Raw genomic sequence first — 20,854 nt, 5'->3', positions numbered from 1 at the left:
CATAGTTATATCGTTGCAACACTTGCAAGATACAAAATCTTTTAAGTCAAATGAACAACAAAGACGACATTAATTTCACAGTTTTCAGGATCTCATGGACTAAAATCTAAGTTCAGCCGGGTGTACAATTAAGCTAAAAGTGTGGTTTAACTTGAGAAAAACCAAACATTTTGTGAAAAGGGAATTAAATTTGTTAAAATATTAAATAGTGCTGAACTTTCTAATAAGCAAAAATACAGAGCGTCCCATATCATATTAGATTATCTCTAATCTTTAACGACAAAATAAACCCTTAATACTCGAAGAACTTATCATTTTCTGCAAGAAAATTCTTATATAAGCCTTATGTTATTTTTCAACTTGATTTATTCGAATTAAATTTTCTTATTAGTCCCGAAAATCGCAATTTAGACCCGTTGACGGTCTAATATGATGTGGGACACCCTGTATGTAAAATAACTAGTTTTTCAGTTAATATATTACAAAGTATTAATTTTATTATAATAATTATATATCATATTGGTATTGACATTCTATATAGAAATCTCTGTTTGTATCAGTCTCAGGAACCCCTTGACGACCTTGACTGATTTGACAAACATTTTGATTGGAGAAATCGGGCAACACAGGGAATGCTTTTACTTGACTATTATAGGAGAAACTCTTTTTCCAGGTAAGATTTGGTTTCCCAACCTTTATGCTTGATTCCAACCTTTTAAACGTTTACTTACATACCCCCCCTCCCCATTTACAAAATAATGCGTTTTCTAGTTTTAAATGTCAATACGTCAACTTTGTTTTGATAATTTCTGAATGCTTTCTACTACTTTCAAACATAAAAATATACTTTTTAGGTTTTTTTTCGAAAACAAAAGACTGGGCACTTTTTGGCTGGCCTTCAATCCTCATAGATTAATTCCCTAAGACCAGATTTAATACACAGAGATAAGTAGTTGAACTATGTAGACTTAGTTGAACCACGTATTTTGTGCGTTGGTTCAATTTTAAGAGAAGTTGTTCAACTTATTCTGCGTAGTTCAAATTTGTTCTCGCTACTTGATAAATTTGGCCCCTGAACAGACAAATTATTTTTTTTGGGTTTCGCATATCAAGAAAAACGAACTTTTCATTCAATTTTATTTTTCTATGCATGAAACTTTAATGTGTAATGACGCCTTAACATTATTTGAATTTGATGATATTTAGGTTGTATAGGATGTTAATTGTTATTAAAGAGTACTAGATGTTTCTACATTTTTCATATTTTTCGAACCTTAATACCAAATATATGTTGCGGATTTTCCAGTTTTTTTTTTGTTAATTTCAAGTTGAAAACAGCTAACACAACAGAAATTATAGTTTGTTAGTGGATATATTTTGAATGCTTAAATAAATGAAAATTTTAATAAAAAAGTAAAGGCTTAAATTTGATACTTTCCTTGGAGATACCATATATATGTCAGTTAGCATTAAAATTATATAACAAAAAAAAGGAAATTGAAAACAATTAACTAACAGGATTCCGATTTCTTCGCTTAGTAATATGTACAATTGTACATGCTATAGCCCAATTAAAAAAATTTAATTTCTAAATTTAATTAGAAAGGTTATCGAAATTGCAACAAAAAAAGCCAAGTTGGATTATTATGAAACAATATTTTTTTTGATTTCACAAATAATAGCATGGGAAACTTTATACAATTATTTTCAAGGGCTTTTGAAATTACCTTTTTCATACAGGCCTTGACTGCATCATCTGTTATGCTTGGAAAGAGGGCCTTTAACTCATGCAGTAGCTTCATGCCTTGTATGTTATAGTTAAAGCACAGGCCTGACATTTTCAAGCCGTAGGGTTAACCAGTTTTCTTTAAATTATTTAACAGATTTTAGTGATTTAGTTAAAAATCACTTTAAAAATCACTTTATTTGTATTGTGAAGTCGGCCCACTGCTGAAACATGATGTAAGTACACTGGTGCCTGTATAGAAAATGGGGGGGGGAGGGGCAAGGAAAGCCAAGTAGCAAGAAACAGAGAGTTCTTGTGCTGACCGATATACGTAGACTGACACTAGCTAACCTAACTTACTCCAATAAACTTTAAATTATATATATACAACTTTTTTAAAACAGATTTTTTATTGAACTTTGTTGATAAAATACTAAAAATTTTATTTCAGTAAATTTTTGAAAAATTGTGTTTTTGAAATTGCGAAAGTTATAAAGGAAAGGAATATAGTTCAGGACAGAGAAGAACACCAAGTTATTAGTTCAATTAATCTTGCAAACATGTAAATATCCTTAAGTTGTATATTTTAACCCGATGTAGGTAGAAACGGGCTGACAGACAGGCTACAGGGTCAACTGTATACATTATACATTTAATTAAAAGTGTACACTTTACACTTTACACTTTGCACCATGCACATAAACTTTATAAATGTATGAATGTATAAATTATATGTGCAATGATATATCCAATAAATATACATTTTTTTAAAATCTACACATAAACCCTGCAAGTGCTTTTTAAAATAAAAAATATATAAAAATATAAAAAAGGATGTAAAGTATGTTTTTATGTAAATTCAAATGAAGCTAAACTACTTCGAAACTACAAAATCTCAGCAAATATCTAAAACTCGGTTTTTACGATGTTTTCTAAGAAAAAAGTGGGAAATCCCTTCATTGAGTTAATTTCCCATATTTAAACTTGAACTTACGTATATCAATCTCCCCCCCCTCCAAGTCGTTTTTATTTAGTAGTAGTAATTTTTTCAAATATGCTATTTAGGTAATTTAAATCCTTTTTTGCAGTTTTTTTCGCATTATTCATAGACACAAATGGTTATGTTACTTCTCAAAACTACCATATTTTTTATGTTGTTTACATCACTAATAACATTTTATGCATAAAACTAGCAGACAGGTTTATGACAATTCTTTTGACTTGTAATGCCTCAAAGTTATAAATTGTAATATTTCTTTGGTTCCCCGACCTAAGCTTCTAAAGAAAATGTACATTAAAAATTAAAACTTTTTTTAAAAACTACCTATGTTAACCATTAACTTTAAAACCTCTGAATAATGTCGTCTTCAACTTAAAACCTCCTCTCGGAGACAAAACCAAACCAAATAATTTCAGCCCGCAATTACTTTGTACTCCGCATCATGGAGCCTAAAACATTTTTCGTTTATTGTGAAATCATTAAAGTTAAGCAAGAATAGTTTCATATAAAACATCAGTGAATTTCATTAAATATTCAAAATGTAACTTTTTCAGAAGTTTATAAAAAAGCATTTCAATACCGATCAACAATAAGTTCCCCTATTAAATCGTAAGATAAATCGTAAGATTTTTTATTATTAACATTTATTATAACATTGTACATGTAACCATGATCTATAATTTATGTTATTTTTTAGGAAATAAAGCTTTTGTTATCGATTTTCTTGAGACGGGACAATTCTGTTGTGTGTATTGCTACGGCCGACTGGGATATAAGAGTCTGGGGAAAATAAATATCCCCCACCAGAATCTCAACGGGCCTTTTATTCAAATTTGTCTGGTGTGTTGCTGTGATCTGTCAACAACCTAACAGAGGAATGCAATTATATTTTATTTTCTGATTTAACAATTTTTTTAACTTGAATTTGTACATATAAAACTTTTCTATTTTTTCTACTGCTTTCATCCACAAACGAGGGTGTCTTCATCTTTTCGTAATATTTTCTACAAAAATATTATCTTTTATAAAAATTTTTAAAATTATTTTATAAAAAAACATAATTTTACCTTAATCCACTTGAGATGCATTGAAACGTTATTCCATTTTTGGTTCATATCTTTAGTAACAATCTACATGTTTTTCAAGGTTTTTATTATCGTCATATTGCCTGGGATTTTTTTTTTATTTGACAAAGTTTAAAAGAAAAACATGTGATTTCCTCCAAAATATTTCCTAAAAATGAACAATAGAAGAAGTAAGGGAGAATTTCATTTTGTTCGTTCATCGTTTGTAAACGACCCATTTTTTTACAATCTTTCAAAAAAATTCCTCCTCAAAATTATCGTTCATTTTCCATCTATTTCGTTCAAACAATTTTTAACCTTAAGTTTTCTTCGTTTTTTTAAACAATCGTTTTTTATTTCGTTTTTAGTACGTTTTTTTCTGAACGAGACCATCGTTCACATAAAATTTCGTTTATTCACAAAAACGATGCCTGGATTGAACCTTTGTGCTGGAAATCTGGATCATACACAAGGATTCCTATATTGATAGGCTTAACCGGGATGGAATTTAATGATGGAGAGGTGGCTGAACTACATTATACCACCAGTTTAAATCCTGAATCCCCAGTTGGTGTTGAACAGCATTAATTAAGTCTAAGCTATACCCATGTATGCCAGAAATCCAACATAAAAGTTTCGTCCGGATAACAGTCTAAATAGTACCGCCTGACTTATATTTTTATTAGCTTAGAATGTGTAATGTAACAAAGGTTATCTAAAGAAACTTCTAGACAATAAGATTTTAATTTTTATTTTTTCTCACTAAGATAAACAGCCGTTGCCGCATTTATCAAAACAATAAAGACGACTTTTTATTTATATTTTTATTTATATCAAGCTATTAAAGAGCAAATAGATACACCTGAACATGGAAACAAATAGAAGCTGTCAATTAAAAATGCTTCTCTTAAATTACTTGTAAACTTGAAATTCAAAAAAACTTAATAAAAAAGTCGTCTTCATTGTATTGATGACATAATCGCCGATGACTGTAGTAGAAATAACTTACTGAAGTGTATTTTCATCACAATGGTATCCACCTCCCTAAATAAAGAAAAGTGTTTTTTTGTGTCATAAAGCTAAAATACAAAAACAAAAACAATTGAAGTAGTAAAAAAAATTGATACCTGAATTTTTTTATTAAATTAAAACAACAATGCACACGAAATTACGATCTACATATTGAGAAAACAACAATGCATACGAAATTACTATCTACATATTGAGAAAACAACAATGCATAAGAAATTACTATTTACATATTGAGAAAACAACAATGTATAAGAAATTACTATCTACATATTGAGAAAACAACAATGTAAATGAAATTACTATCTGCATATTGAGAACACAACAGTGTATACAAAATTACTATTTACATATTGCCAATTGCCTGACTGCTTCCGAGCAGAGCCAACCTATCCTATGTGGTCCCAGAATTACAGCTGGAGAAGTGCTGAGTTTAGTTACGCATCTTGCATCTTACAGAGGAAGCAAGAATTGTACATAGATTAAAACATAACTTCATCTTCAGCTTGGTGCACTGATCGAAGGAGTTTAACCCTGGTGGGAAAATAAGCCATGCACAACAATATGGGTTTATTACTTGACCAGATGTGAGGACTGGACTGCTATGGAAGATTTTTCTCAAGAGAGCTTTCAGGGCTCACAACTCCCCATTTTACCTAAGTGGGTGCAGTTATGGGTTTCCTTAATCCCCCTTAACTGGGAAACAGTATAAAAGGAAGGAACATAGGGAGCAATCCCCTGTACCCTTCTTTCTACAAACCTCCTTATCTCTCTCCTATCTGCTCCACAACTCGATATCAAAAGAACTATTTGGAAAGGCCTTAAAGTATAAAAACAAGATACAAGAAGCAAGAAAAAAGTGGAAGGGAAATCTCTTGACAGTTGAGATGGGGGCTTAAAACAAGATAAACAAGAAAAGAAGAAGAAAACTTTGAACAGGAAAATTAGAAGGGGTTTTGAAATTTACACTATCTATTTTTTTCACAGATAGCGAATGAAGACAAAGACACAGAATGGCAGACATCCCATCCCCCCCTCTATGTCCTACTCGAAATAAAAAACTGGAAAAAGTGTAGCAACAATGTATATAACATTACTATTTACATATTGAGAAAGCAACAATGTATACAAAATTACTATTTACATATTGAGAAAACAACTATGTACACGAAATTACTATTTACATATTGAGAAAACAACAATGTATACGAAATTATTATTTACATATTGAGAAAACAACAATGTATATAACATTACTATTTACATATTGAGAAAGCAACAATGCATACAAAATTAATATTTACATATTGAGAAAACAACAATACATGAAAAATGACTATTTACATAATGAGAAAAACAACTTAACGTTAACAGTTCCAATTATTCTATATTGATTATTCTCATTCTTGAGCATAAGAGGGGCTCCGCTATCCCCTGAACACGGATCCTACACGCTACAGCAGATTCATTTATACACTCACATTTTTAGTTGGTTGTAATCACAATTATAGTAATCTTTTTGTTGTTTAATTTTTGTACTCCTTGAGGGGTAGTTTTTTAAACTTTAAAAAAAATAATTCAAATTATCATAGTATTTTGAAATCTATTTTTTTAGGGACGCAGGGGTACCCACAACGGATGAAACTTCAGAAACAACTCTACGAAATTCAATCTAACATTTAAAGAGCCTCAGGTCGTCTTTAAAGAGCCTCAGGTCGTCTTTAAAGTCTCATATTCTTTGTGGGAAACCCTGTATTTCTGTTTTATAATTTGATTTTTAAGTTTTAACCTCTTTCAGAAGAAACTGTTAATTGAATGAATATCTTCCTTATAAACTCCATAGTCATTCTTCTCTGTTATTGTGCTGAACAGCTGGACAAAAGTAATTTTTTTTTCATAATATAAACAAGGATAAAAAAGTTTAGTCCGCACTAAATGATTATAAAGTTTATTACTAAATATCGGTTTTACAAGATTGTCAGAAAATAAAAAAACATGTATATATATATAGTAATGAGGTCAACATTTTTTCGACTAGAGTGGTATAGCTTATCAAGCTAAGGTACACAGACATTTGTTTTATATATCATTTTTTTTAAGGTTGGCATAAGAAGCTCAGAGTTTTAATTTAGCCATTTTTTCACGAAAGGAACTGAGTTTTTGCCACAAACTCAAATATTCTTATCTCTATATCTTGGCAACCCAATGTCGCAAACTTTAGATATTTCAAACTATTATTTCTGTTAGATCAAATAATCTAAGTTTGAAATATCAAAGGATTAAACCCACTGGTTGCAGAGATATAGAAATTAGAAAATTTGAGGTTGTTGCAAAAACTCAATTCCTTTGACAAACTTTAACACCTTTGTGCTGAACTTAAACATTAATAAATTCAATTTTTTTTTCTTTCTATAATCTCAAAATAACTAAAATAATCTTATAAGAAGGCACTTTATTTTAGATTTCACTTTACATTAAAATTTTTTGTGATATTCCATGAAAGAAATCGAAAATTGGCGGATTTTCTCCAACTTATTATATCTCAGAATCAAAATATAGAATATTCGAATAATTAATGCAATTTTTTTTCAGGGTGGGAGGGGTTTAAATAAGTTATTATCCCTCTCAGGGCTAAGAGGCGTATTCAGGGGGTGGGGGGCTATGAGGGTTCAGCCCTCCTTTAAGGCCCCTTTTCATTTTGATCTCTGAAAGAAACTATTAAATAATTTTAGAAGATGCATACTAAACAGGCCAGAGACTAGTAGTAGTCTTGATTAGAAGCATAAACAGAAGACTAGTAAAATGGTAGTCTTGATTATAAGCATAAACAGGAGACTAATAAGCAGGGTACTCTGATTTATTCAGGGGCCGCGCCATTCCCTACCCCATGATTTTACTCAGGTAGGGGTCGAACCTTAGGTTTTTTAAGTGGCTTACTATATAGTAGATTTGGAATTGGATTTCTTCGTAATTTATTTAACTTCGGTTGTGCTGATTTAACCTATGGTAAATGAGTCAATTGGTTTCTACGACTTTCATCAATGGTAAATTTAGAATTTTCAGTTTGTGCGCATGTCTGAATTTCCAAGTTAAACCATGGTGACTGTCGTCTTTGTTTTTGATACATTAAATTAGATAAGGATCCTTCACCTCTCCTCATTATTGTTCCATCTCCTTTCCCTTTCATTTACTCCACTTTTATCTCGCTTTTTTCTTTCTTGTTCTGTCATTGTCAATACTTATACCTTTCAATACCTTTATATATCCTTCTCCTTCGCACATATACCGGTTACAGGGTTTTTTATGCAGTTGTAGTCCATTACCCCTCCCACAGTAAAATCAAGGCCCCCTTAATCAGACTACCATGCTTACTAGTCTCATGTAGGGATGTTAACGTTTTCATTTTTCAGAAAAACGATCGTTTCGTTATGAAAACGACGACAAAAAATCGAAAACGAAACGATCGTTTTTTTTAAAAGTTAGTTTTTTAAAAATGGTCGTTTTTAAAATGATCATTTTTATAAAATTCGTCGTTTTGTTAACAATCGTTAACGACAACCCTTCATTAACGATCGTTAACGACGGACCATCGTTAACGATCGTTAACGACGACCCTTCGTTAACGATCGTTAACGACGACCCTTCGTTAACGATTGTTAACGACAACCTTCGTTAACGATCATTAACGACGACCCTTCGTTAACGATCGTTAACGACAACCCTTCTTTACAAAAACGATTAACAACCCTAGTCTCATGTTTATGCTTGATGATTACTAGTCTCATGTTTATGCTCCTAATCAAGACTATACCATGATTACTAGTCTCCTTTATATTGCATTTCTTTAAAACCCTATTCCCGCTGGGGGTTTTAAAAGTTTCTTTCAGGGATCAAAATAAAAAGGATTCTAGGTTTTGTTGTAAAAATTCCGGGGGAACAGGGGCGTATACAGGAATTCCGGGGGAACAGGGCATATACAGGAATTCCGGGGGAACAGGGGCTATACAGGAATTTGGCCAGGGGGGGGGGAGCAACAATTATTTTTCCATGTGGGGGGATAGTTCCCTGGAATCTATAGATTTCACCGATCCAGGGGGGCTGAACCCCCATAGCCCCCCCTGAATACGCCTCTGATATTGGTAGATTAAAAAAACAAGGAAAAAAAAGTTTTACACAAAGAAAATTGTCAGATTTCCGTGAAAATATAGTTTTTTTGCATTAATTATTTTTTTTAATATTGAAAGAAATAGTCTTTTTTGGTACAATTTTAGATGGTGTAATACAAGTAGGATAAAAATGTCAACCTTTATACAAATTTATTAATTTAATCTTTATTTTTTTAATTTGTATTTACCGAAGGGAACCCTATAGGTGGAGCAATCTCTAATTCAACTTCACGTAAAATTTCAGAATTTGGATTCCTACCCGCTCTGAAATATAGGAATATTTGCTTTCTTAAAGGGACTATACTCGTAATTTCAAGTGACCCTCCGCTTAAAGGGATTGTATACGTAATTTCAAGTGACACTCCATTTAAAGGGATTGTAGACGTAATTTCAAGTGACCCTCCATTTAAAGAGATTGTATACGTAATTTCAAGTGACCCTCCATTTAAAGGGATTGTAGACGTAATTTCAAGTGAACCTTTAAAGAATTTACAATCTACCACACTTCATACAAAGCTTTTGAAGGTACCATTGTGTATCGGGCATTGCCATCTTTGCATGGAGGGTCACTTGAAATTCCGCTTTAATTTAATTTATTCATTTAATTATTAGAATATAAATGAAAAATGGTATTAAATATAGCACTTACCTGAAATCCCCCCAACCAGCTGTAACTGCTAATAGTCCAGTATAGTTTTTATATCCATTCTAGAAAATGTATGCATTGCATATACAGGGTTACCCACAAACAATGATGCTTCAGAGACTACAGCATGGAACTTCTATTTTTCTTGTTTTGTTACCTGCAAATTTAATCTTCTCTCGTTTTAAAAATCAATAAATAAATTAATAAATAAGTGAAATAAAAGGTTTACGACTTTAAGAGTTAAAAAATAGACTTTCTTGATTACAACTCCACTAAATTAGAATCTAGATTTCTATACACCTTAAACTTACTTTAAAACACCAGTGGAACCTTCAATACATTGTTTACAATAAAATTAACAAATTCAGTTCAGCTTAGAGTTATACGAGTTTTTAAAGCAAAATTTAAATATGATTTGTATTATTTTGATGGAATGATTTCACAGATTTTAATTACCTTTGGTAAACAGATGGGCTGAATGTTTTTAGAAAACTTTACAGGAGTTTCAAGCTCATAAATAGCCAAGTCATGCGTTTTTGGGTCCTTAAAATTAATTAAATAAAAAATCTATTTTTTCTGTCTTTTCAATTTTATATACAGTGAAACCCTTAATAACGAATACATCGGAAGAATTTATTAAATGTCGTCTTGACAATTTTTCAATGAGTTTTATACTATATTTCGTAAATTTCAGTATTTGCAAAAATAAATAAATAGCCATGAATATGCGGGAACAGTTTTAAAGAGTTCCATATAATCATTTAATTAAAAAACTAAATATCTGCAACATTCCATTATCAGAAAGTGAAGAATACGACATTTGATGAATTCTTTCGATGTATTCGTTATTAAGGGTTTCACTGTACTTAAATTAAAACCGAATAAAGAGAGTTCCGAAAAAGGTTTCAATTAAATTTGTTCACTTGCAACATTTACGCCTAGTTGAAATAAAAGAACTTTTATATCTTGCGTTTGAAAAATTGTAATTCTAAGAAAGTTTTAATATATAATTTTCCAATAACTAATTCATATTATTTTTTCGTACCTCAATTATTCGCAATAATAATGGATTAAATGAAATTCAAACTTTTTACCTCAAGACCAGGGTGGGGTGGGTAGTAGGATTACCTCTCTATCAAGATCAGGGTGAGGTAGGTAGTAGGATTACCTCTCTATCAAGACCAGGGTTAGGGGGGTAGTGGGATTACCTCTCTATTAAGACCAGCGTTAGGGGGTTAGTAGAATTACCTCTCTATCAAGACCAGGGTTAGGTTGGTTGTAGGAGTACCTCTTTATCAAGATCAGGCTGAGTTGGGTAGTAGGATTACCTCTCTATTAAGACCAGGGTGGGGTGGGTAGTAGGACCGATTACCTCTTTTTCAATACCAGGGTGAGGTGGGTAGTAGGATTACCTCTCTATCAAGATCAGGGTGAGGTAGGTAGTAGGATTACCTCTTTATAAAGACCAGGGTGAGGTGGGTAGTAGGATTACCTCTCTATCAAGACCCTGAATAGGTTGGTAGTAGGATCTTACCTCTCTATTAAGACCAGGGTTAGGGGGTAGTAGGATTACCTCTCTATAAAGATCAGGGTGAGTTGCGTAGTAGGATTACCTCTCTATCAAGACCAGGCTGAGTTGGGTAGTAGGATTACCTCTCTATCAAGACCAGGGTTAGGGGGATAGTAGGATTACCTCTTTATGAAGACCAGGGGGAGGTGGGTAGTAGGATTACCTCTCTATCTAAACTAGGGTTAGAGGGGTAGTAGGATTACCTCTCTATAAAGACCAGGGTTATGGAGGGTAGTTGGATTACCTCTCTATCAAAACCAGGGTTAGGGGGGTAGTAGGATTACCTCTCTATCAAGACCAGGGTTAGGGGGGTAGTAGGATTACCTCTCTATAAAGACCAGGGTTAGGGAGGGTAGTTGGATTACCTCTCTATCAAAACCAGGGTTAGGGGGGTAGTAGGATTACCTCTCTATCAAGACCAGGGTTAGGGGCGTAGTAGGATTACCTCTCTATCAAGACTTGGGTTAGGTGGATAGTAGGATTACCTCTCTATCAAGACTTGGGTTAGGTGGATAGTAGGATTACCTCTCTATCAAGACCAGGGTTAGGTGGGTAGAAGGATTACCTCTCTATCAAGACCAGGGTTAGGGGGGTAGTAGAATTTTTTCAGTGGTATTCCACCAAGTCTTTTCCAGCTTTGTTTCATCTCAAAATAGTCAATTCCTGAAATTAATCTGCTTTAAAAGGAAGGGAACTTTTTTATATTCTTAATTCATTTTTATTGATTGCCATTTAACAAATGTTGTCATTTATCATAATTAATTCTAATTCCATCTATTTTCACATCCTAGTTGTTTGTTTTTATCCAATGAACTTCTAAACGGCTGAACCGGTCGGGACAAACTTTTTTTTTTGAACTGCAGCGCTATCAAGAAAGCTTTTTCATAGACATAACAAATTTGCCATAAAAATCCACCAGCGAAAAAAAAATCAGCTTTATCTTAAAGCGAGTGTTCGCGAAAAATGAAAGGTGGTATAGGCTTACGTCGACAAATATTCGATGGCGATTTCTACTAATCTTTCTTCTATCTGTTGCGTCTATAAGGAGATAATTGTTAAAAACTACTCATACCGAAGAACGTAGCGTCCATACAAAGTCAGAAAACTGCAATATTCAACTTGGATTGTAAAAACTCAATTAATTCCAAGCAAATCATAAAGATATTACAACCTATAATCACCGATTTTTTTCGACGCGTTCGTATATAGTTGATATTTCATAATATTTTTTACCTAGCGACAGAAAAAATCGTCGTTTAAAGTACATTGTATATGTAACAAATATTATGAAATTTCAACAATATATCAATGCGTCGAAAAAAAATAGACGATTATAGCTTATAATTTCTGAATGATTTGTTTGGAATTAAATTGATTTTTTTACGATAAAAGTTGAATATTGCAACTTTCTGAATTTGTATGGATGCTACGTTCTTTGGTATGAGTTGTTTTTAACAATTTTCTCATTTTTTCGAGTATTTTTTAACGTAAGCCTAAACCCCCTTTCATTTTTAGCGAACACTCTCTTTCAGTCCCATCTTAAGTTGATATTATTTTTAAAAGCTAAAATAAAAAGAGAAGTATTTTAACCCTATCATGATATTTTTTCAGGATAAGGGGGAGGGGTAGGGTTAAGCTTGATAAACATACCTACTGCGGCCAATCTCTTCCCATCAGAATGATCACACGGATCTAAACTTTCGATGTTAAACATTTTACTTTATTTTTAAATCTAATTTTTTATCACCTTTGGTATCAAATGTAGATAGGCAATGAAATGCAGTCAAAACATGACGATCACTGAAAACAAAACATGACGATTACTGAAAAAATTTAATTCAGTGAAATACGCTAATTGCTCATTCAATTATCCAATCAAAAATGTGGTTAATATCGTCGCTTTTCTTACATGAACAGATTTTATTTCTAATAAGTTCTCAATTATATACATGCAGCAGAAATCCGAAACATTTGGAAAGAAACCACAATTAGAAATAATCAATTTTCAAAGTTAAAGATATTGATATCTCAATCATGCCTTGATGATAATGTCACATTATTTTGAAGTTACATGTACAGTCTCTTCACAGTCATTTTATTTTGAAATTACATGTACAGTCTCTTTACAGTCATTTTATTTTGAAATTACATGTACAGTCTCTTTACAGTCATTTTATTTTGTTTCTGTATTACATGATCGAATTTGGTCTGCGACTGAGTAACCTGGGAGTTCCTGAAGGCGGATTCAGCGTGCAAAAACCAAAGATCAGGGTCATCTGTCCAAAAATCTGGAAGCTTGACAGCCAGCTTTGCGACGAACTGCGAGGTGGGAGTGGCAGCCGGTACATCCGTCATCTTCACGAAGTAGTAGAATTAAAGTTCAGAATCACGTATCACTCGAGTACTGGAAAAATCATTGAATGTTCTTCGCTCGGGGTCACCAATTTAGAGGTCGGAGGACGGACTCTAATAAAACTCGGTTAGACTCATTCCAGTATATATTTATTGATATGACAAAACTTTGTATAACTAACTATAAATCAATCTCACGAGGCTAAGCAGAATACCGCGTTCTCCTTCTGTTGTGGAACTCTGTTTTGGAGGTCGAAACATCGTCTTCCACAACAGTCTCTTTACAATCATTTTATTTTGAAATTACGTGTACAGTCTCTTTACAGTCAGTTTATTTTGAAATTAAGTGTACAGTCCCTTTACAATCAGTTTTTTTTTGAAATTACTTGTGTAGTCTCTTTACAGACACTTTATTTTGAAATTACGTGTACAGTCTCTGTACAGACACTTTATTTTGAAATTACGTTTGCAGTCTCTTTACAGTCAGTTTATTTTGAAATTACGTGTACAGTCTCTTTACAGTCACTTTATTTTGAAATTACGTGTACAGTCTCTTTACAGTCACTTTATTTGAAATTACGTGTACAATCTCTTTGCAGTCACTTTATTTTGAAATTACTTGTGCAATCTCTTTACAGTCACTTTATTTTGAAATTACGTGTACAGTCTCTTTGCAGTAATTTTATTTTGAAATTACGTGTACAGTCTCTGTGTACAGTCATTTTTTTAAATTACGTGTACAGTCTCTTTACAGCCAGTTTATTTTGAAATTACGTGTACAGTCTCTTTACAGTCAGTTTATTTTGAAATTACGTGTACAGTCTCTTTACAAAGATTTTATTTTGAAATTTCGTGTACAGTCTCTTTACAGTAATTTTATTTTGAAATTACGTGTACAGTCTCTTTACAGACACTTTATTTTGAAATTAAATGTAAAGTCTCTTTACAGTCATTTTATTTTGATATTATGTGTGCAATCTCTTTACAATCAGTTTATTTTGAAATTACTGTGTACAGTCTCTTTAAGAATAAAGCCTAGTTACCTGATTAAGGCCCCTGTACAAAATTGAGCGGGACAGCCTCCATATATTCTGCAAATAGTTTTTTCTTCTTTTATTTCAAGTAATTGTTTTTCGGTGTTTTTTTGTGTTCTTTTTATTTTCCTCTTTTAATTTGCTTTGATTATTATCTTTTTGTTTCTTTTCATTTTTGTTTTGTTATTGTTGTTGCTACTGTCTTTTTTCTTGTTTTTGTTTATGTTTTTGTTGTTGTATTTTTTGTTTTTTTTGTGTATTTGTTGTTGTTGATTTGTGTTGTTTTGATTTTGTATATTTTTTTTTTAATTTTGATTTAAATTTTTAATTTTTTATTTAATTTTTCTATACCTTACTAGCCAAGGGTATGAGTGAGGCTCAGCAATTTCGCCTCCAATTATTCGATTAGATGTACTACAAAATATAATTTTGATTGGCGGGATTATTCGATTAGATGTACTACAAATATAATTTTGATTGGCGGGATTATTCGATTAGATGTACTACAAAATATAATTTTGATTGGCGGGATTATTCGATTAGATGTACTACAAAATATAATTTTGATTGGCGGGATTGCAACTTTCTTACATTTTATTTTGAACAGGTTTGGTGGGTGGGGCACAGACCTAGTTGTTTTTACCATGTTAAAGTTTAGTTTGGTAAGATATTCATTAATTCTTAACAAAAAAGTGTTTCTATAAATTCTTATGAAAGTTTATATTTTTCAACCAGAAACTGTTTAACTCTAAATATTGATATTTGTAGAACATCATTTTTTGAACATTTTTGTCAATAGAGTTACAGAAACTCCAAATTTCACAATTTCTGTAATTGTCGATTTTTAATTTTCTCTAATTTGAAAACTACCTGGCGCCTGGCACTAGACCACATGGACAATCACTGAACAAAAATACAATAAACAATTTGGTAAAAAAAATTAATCCCGGATTTCTTTAAAATCCGATTTTGAAGGATCATGTTTTTACTGTGATTAGTACAAAATGTTACTAGAGAAAGTAAATGAAAATAGTTAAAAGAAAGCATTTTGATCAGAAAGTGAATGTTGAGGATTTGACGAAATTGTCAAGGAGAGGCCGAAATCAAAGAGTTCGAGCCGCGGCTTAAATTTGAGACGCAGCTCAAATATGGTTGGTTCCACTTAAGATTATGTTTAATGTTTCAAGATTTAAGTCGGCGCTCAATTGAAACCAGTTTTTGGCGGATTTGAGACGCGGCTCAAATTCATTAAATTCAAACTCAGATTTAATGAATATCTGAAAGAAGTTGAACCGCGTAGACATCGTTAATCCACTTCTCTTGTACACTGGTTCAAGTTAAAAATAAGTGGTTTATCTATGCTGTCCAACTACTTTACCCTATTAATTAAATCTGGGACCGAAAATAGACTTCCTGCTGCCGGTTTAACTTTGAATTGGTGGTTCAAATTTGAACCATCAATTCAAAGTTAAAGATTAAGGACCGAATTTGAATCGGCGATTCAAATTTTAATCGGCGATACGCACTACACGTACGTACGTCACAGTCGAATGAAAATTAAGAAAGGGTCCCTATAAATGTAAATGTAAAATTTAAATTTTCTGTTTACAATGATAGATTTTTTAAGGCACATTTTTCAAATTCTTTTGGCCTGAACCAATTTCTGGGGAAATGTAATATTTCATAAATATAAAATGTGCGACAAATTATATAGTTCAGAGACTACTAAAATATGCATATTTTCACAAAATATTTTTTATTTGGAAAATGTTACAATTATTTTATATTGCATATTACGATCAAAGTATATTTACCTGAACAATTTCTTCTTAATTTCTTTAGTGCGAAACTTGACAGATGGTTTTCTTGCGCGACCCCTGAGTGGTTTAGGTTTCTTAGTAGCAGTATTGGTTCCCAGCAATAGATCAATATATTTCTCTAGATAATATTCTTCTTTAGCCTTAGCACATTCTTCTGCACTTCGTCTAACAAACGAACCTAAAATGGAAAAAATCGTGATTTTAAAATAAATATTTCAAAGCCGGAAAACAACGCAAATAGATAAATACTCAAAATCACTGCTTTTTGCCTATTATTTTCATTTTACTAAGTCTAAACGTCGTCTTTATATTACACAGTTTTCTGGTTCTTTCTTACTGTATCTATATATATAACCAGGCTTTTTTTATTTTGATCATCGATAAACCTTCCCTGGGGTCATGTGGGGTCCCACAAAAAAGTTGGGTTGGATTGGTTTAGTCGCTTTGAAGTTTATTGGATACAAACAAACAGAACTACACCATGACAGACAAGCAAAGGATACAGGGTGTCCCACAAAACATGACAGTTGGTGAATAGTTTAGAATGTCTTCTTCCATAATTTGTTAAGTTTTTTTTTTATCAATTAGATAATAATACAAATATTATATGGGAATCATGTTATTGTAAAATAGTAAAATCGGTTTTAAAGTAAAATATGTTTTAGGAAAAGATTTTTTTAACGAAATAGCTGTAAAAAGCCTTTAATATCTAATAAAGTATATGAAAGACGACTTTCATAACTATTGACCAACTATCTCTGTTTGTTATTCCGATCCCGGTTCTAAATTCTAACTCACGATTCTAAATTAAGCGGGTCGACTTTTAAAGAGATTTGAGCTGAAAACTTTAGAATGAGATATCGTTAATCCCGATTACTTAATCTGAGTATCCAATGGACACACTTTTGATTCTCCTCTTAAACCCTTCTTTCTTGGATATAGTAGAGAAAAATCAAAAAACGTTTTTTTTAAATTAAGAAAGTCCCACCGGTTCTGTATTTAATTCTATATGGCGCGCAAAATTTCAAATTTATCGGCTTCATAAATGCGACTCTGATTGGTTGAATTTTATACTTTTTTCAGGTACAAGATTAGGTTAGTCTCGATATTAAGAAAAAAAGAGGATCAAGCATTAATCTCAAAGCGCGGGTGAACAGCTTGAGTAACTATGAATACCTTGGGCAATCTAGTATTTTGATATTTTAACACAATTCTGAGAACTAAGGCGACATTTCAGCAAGCATCTTTTAATAAAATTCTAACAGTTTGCCCGAATATTGATATTTCTTAATAAATTACGAACAGATTGTAAGAGATTCAAAAATTTGTGAAAAATATAAATTTTCTAAATTTTCTAAGAAAATAATTTTAAAACGGTTGAAAAATATATATCATGATAGAAAAATCAAAACATTAAGTTTGTTATCCTTACTGGCATCATATAAACAAAAAACTAAAATTTTGCTAAAAAATAAAGAAAATAGCACAACCTTTATAAAACAGGTTAGCACAGATTTACCATTTAAAAGTTAAGAGTTTGGTTGGGGTTTATTTCCATTGGAAAATGATATACTGCAATTTTCAGAGCATACAACGATCCCTGAATAAACTTAAAACTCAGAAAGGTTAAAAGATTCAAGTCATTGCCTAAACCTTTTCTTATAAAACTATAAAGCACATGTGTTTAGCTTAAGTATATATTTAAATTATTTACAACTACTTTGCAAGGAAGTTATGGTAATTTTACTTTACAAAGAGTTCCAAAGACCATTTTCGCTACAAAACATCCCGAGCTCAGTTAGGGATGCTTTGTAGACAAAATTGGAAGAGGGAACCCGTCGTTAAGTAAAAATTTTAATTTTCCGAAAAAGAAGTTGTACACAATTTTATCTTCTTTTTATATGAAAATGCGCAATTTTTTTCACGAGCACTTTGCAGAAGAAGTGTTTATTTTATTTTTATTGTCCTAAGGGACGTTTAGTACCTTAACCTCCCTCTGTTAAGGGAATTATGGGTTGGTGATGTTGGTAAAAAGGTGGTAAAAGAAGTAATAGGCAAAATTGTAATTGGAGCCGGTAATAATGACATCCAGAGCGCAGCGAGGGATGTTTAGTTCGCAAAATTGATCGAGGGAGCCTGTGGTGAAGTAAAATTATTAATTTCCCGAAAAGTAGTTGCACACAATTTTTTATGGTCTTTTCAGATGTAAATGCGCGAATTTTTTTTACATAACAGTCCCAAGGGACGTAAAGTAACCTAACCTCCCTTTGCTAAGGGAATCATAGGTCGGTAATAATGGTCAAAAGGCGGTAAAAGAAGTAATAGGCAAACTTGTCATTGGATTTTCCCGGCCGTGAGGGCTTACAATTTTTGGACCTGAACCCTCTGTTTACCTGTGTGTACTAAGAGAGTCCACACTATCAAGAGCCCATTATTCATCTTAATTCTGAAAAAAAAACTTTTACATTAAAAATAAATTCGTTTTTCATAACAATTGTCGAATTTTACAAATTGTGTACACTGCAAAATAAACCCATGTAGAATGTTTTGCAACAGACAAATTTTTTTGTCTGCATGATTAATACAGTTTAGTAACTATATACAATTAATACTTTGATCTAGAGTTTGTATTTTAATCAGATTGAATTTAATTTTGTTACGTCTATAATAACAAGGACTAGAAATAAACTAGTTTTATTGCTGAAGTAATTATTCATAATCTTCAAAACAAGAACTTAAGGATTTGAATAGAATTTAAGGAAAGAAAAATGCATTGAGGAAAAGATGCTGTATCGAATTAATTTAGCCATGTACAAGGACCATCACAAAACGTTGCACATTTAATTTTTTTACGCAGTTGTTATACCCGAGAAGCTTGAAATCAACTTTTTAGGTTAAATGGATCTACGTCAACTGCAAAATTTTCAGGCCCGTAGCCAGAATTTTTCCAAGAGGGGGGGGGGTGCAAAGAGGGGTGTTGTAGTATGGTCCCAGGATCACCGAGTGAAATATAGTAAAAGAGCTTGGATTTTATGTTATGTAGATTATTTTATAATTTGTCAACAACACTAGTAATCTTAGCTTGAACTTAATGTTACAGTGAAATTTTCCCTGAACTTCATTATACATAGACAATTTTCATAATTTACTTTTTATTTCAAATTTAACAATTTTGGACGACGGAAAATACCTAGTACTTTTCTTTTGCCTGTGAATTAAAAAAATTCACAGTTCAATTTATGATCATGGTTTATAGATTTGCTAAACAGGGTTATTCACGAAAAATAAGACTTTAGACATTATAAAAAGTGAACAAAGGTAAATTCAAAAGATTTAACTGCATTGTACATTTTTATTTAAACATAGGCCCAGCAAAGTTTTTTTTTAGAAATTACATGTTACACTTACGCATCATTTTTGTGAAAATTTTATGCTGAATTCAAATGAGCTAGAGCCAAAATTTCTTGGACTCATTAAATTTTTGATATTTTTCTAATGGTTTCAGAATTTGAATTCAGAGTAAAATTTCCAAGAAAAGCATGTATCGATGTATATCGATGTATCGTAAAAGGTATGAAATACTCTAATGATTTATGCCATCCCCAATTTTCATGAACATTCACTTAAATTAATACACTTTTATTGCTTTGATTTACATTAGTGACTATCTCTAGAGTTACAGGAATGTTTTATTCCCGTAAAAGATTATTTTTATATCTCTGGAGTTACAGGAATGTTTTATTCCCATAAAAGATTATTTTTATATCTCTAGAGTTACAGGAATGTTTTATTCCCATAAAAGATTATTTTTTTGTGAATAAAAATAGGCTTCTCAAAAAAGTCAAAAAAAAAAAATTCAAAAAAAAAATTGCAAGCGTTATATTTGCAGATGTTTTGTTTATTTTTGCTCGAAAATTTTTTTTCCTCTCCTGTTTAAATATACGTATCATATTACAATTGTTTCACACTTTAATTAATACTGCATAAAAAAACTAAAGTAAATAAATCCACACATGCCAGAAATTTTTAAGAAAGGAATTGAGTCTTGAAAACAAACTGTATAATTCATAAATCTTTGCAACACAATTTCGTGGACCTTTGATATTTCAAACCATTAAAGTATCAAAGGTTTAAACCACTAGGTTGCAAATAAAAAGGGATTAGAAAATTAGAGTTTGTTGTAACTACTTTTTCAATAAAATGATACACTCAGCTGAGCCCAGTAAAGTGCTTTAATTAGTTATAATTGTCACCAAGGGTTTTGAGATATAACTAATAATTACAAACAAAATTAAAAATTGCGCCCTTGACATTTTAACTAAAAATTTCGTAACAGAACGACTTTAAATTTTTCTTTGTCCACAAGTTCTGACTGTACTGTACTGTACTTTACTGTACTGCACTGTACTATACTGTACTGCACTGTACTGTACTGTACTGTACTGTA

At 31.8% G+C, this 20,854-nt stretch overlaps 2 protein-coding genes across 4 annotated transcripts in view; both read right to left on the bottom strand.

Moving 5' to 3' along the window:
* LOC111698261 (uncharacterized) overlaps window positions 1-2,034 on the bottom strand; it is a 29,613-nt gene extending 27,579 nt beyond the window's left edge. The window contains exon 1 of the mRNA XM_023468549.1: window positions 1,728-2,034. Coding sequence (XP_023324317.1) covers window positions 1,728-1,838 — 111 coding nt within the window. The 5' untranslated portion in view covers window positions 1,839-2,034. The remainder of the gene's footprint in view (window positions 1-1,727) is intronic.
* A 1,347-nt stretch (window positions 2,035-3,381) lies between these two features.
* LOC111698274 (transmembrane protease serine 9) lies at window positions 3,382-18,864 on the bottom strand. 3 transcript variants are annotated; one of them, XM_023468559.1, is made up of 17 exons: window positions 18,801-18,864; window positions 16,402-16,585; window positions 15,458-15,490; window positions 14,939-15,001; window positions 14,597-14,644; window positions 12,949-13,001; window positions 12,852-12,893; window positions 11,767-11,864; window positions 10,088-10,174; window positions 9,635-9,693; window positions 9,174-9,249; window positions 6,647-6,691; window positions 6,186-6,266; window positions 4,800-4,834; window positions 3,946-3,959; window positions 3,794-3,843; window positions 3,382-3,730 (listed from the first exon to the last, which is right to left on the bottom strand). In XM_023468559.1, the coding sequence occupies exons 1-17, from the start codon at window positions 18,844-18,846 to the stop codon at window positions 3,689-3,691; spliced, it is 1,056 nt and encodes a 351-aa protein (XP_023324327.1). In that variant the 5' UTR covers window positions 18,847-18,864; the 3' UTR covers window positions 3,382-3,688. The 3 variants fall into 3 exon arrangements, 2 of the variants coding, with proteins under 2 accessions (XP_023324327.1, XP_023324328.1); XM_023468560.1 differs by lacking the exon at window positions 3,946-3,959 and having other exon boundaries at window positions 3,681-3,730; window positions 3,794-3,856; XR_002764501.1 differs by lacking the exons at window positions 3,382-3,730; window positions 3,794-3,843; window positions 3,946-3,959 and having other exon boundaries at window positions 6,186-6,273.
* Between the last annotated feature and the right edge of the window lie 1,990 nt (window positions 18,865-20,854).

This window comes from Eurytemora carolleeae, unplaced genomic scaffold (assembly GCF_000591075.1).
Source record: "Eurytemora carolleeae unplaced genomic scaffold, Eaff_2.0 scaffold301, whole genome shotgun sequence".
Lineage (NCBI taxonomy): Eukaryota > Metazoa > Arthropoda > Copepoda > Calanoida > Temoridae > Eurytemora > Eurytemora carolleeae.
Note: the sequence above shows the minus strand (reverse complement) of the source record. Positions and strands in the feature narration are given on the sequence as shown.

Coding starts and splice junctions, on each gene's coding strand:
- LOC111698274 (XM_023468559.1), bottom strand. CDS start 18,846: ATGAATAATGGGCTCTTGATAGTGTGGACTCTCTTAGTACACACAG. Junction 12,894..12,948: donor ATCTACATTTGATACCAAAG/GTGATAAAAAAT, acceptor TCGAAAGTTTAG/ATCCGTGTGATCATTCTGAT. Junction 4,835..6,185: donor GAATAATTGGAACTGTTAAC/GTTAAGTTGTTT, acceptor TTCTTTATTTAG/GGAGGTGGATACCATTGTGA.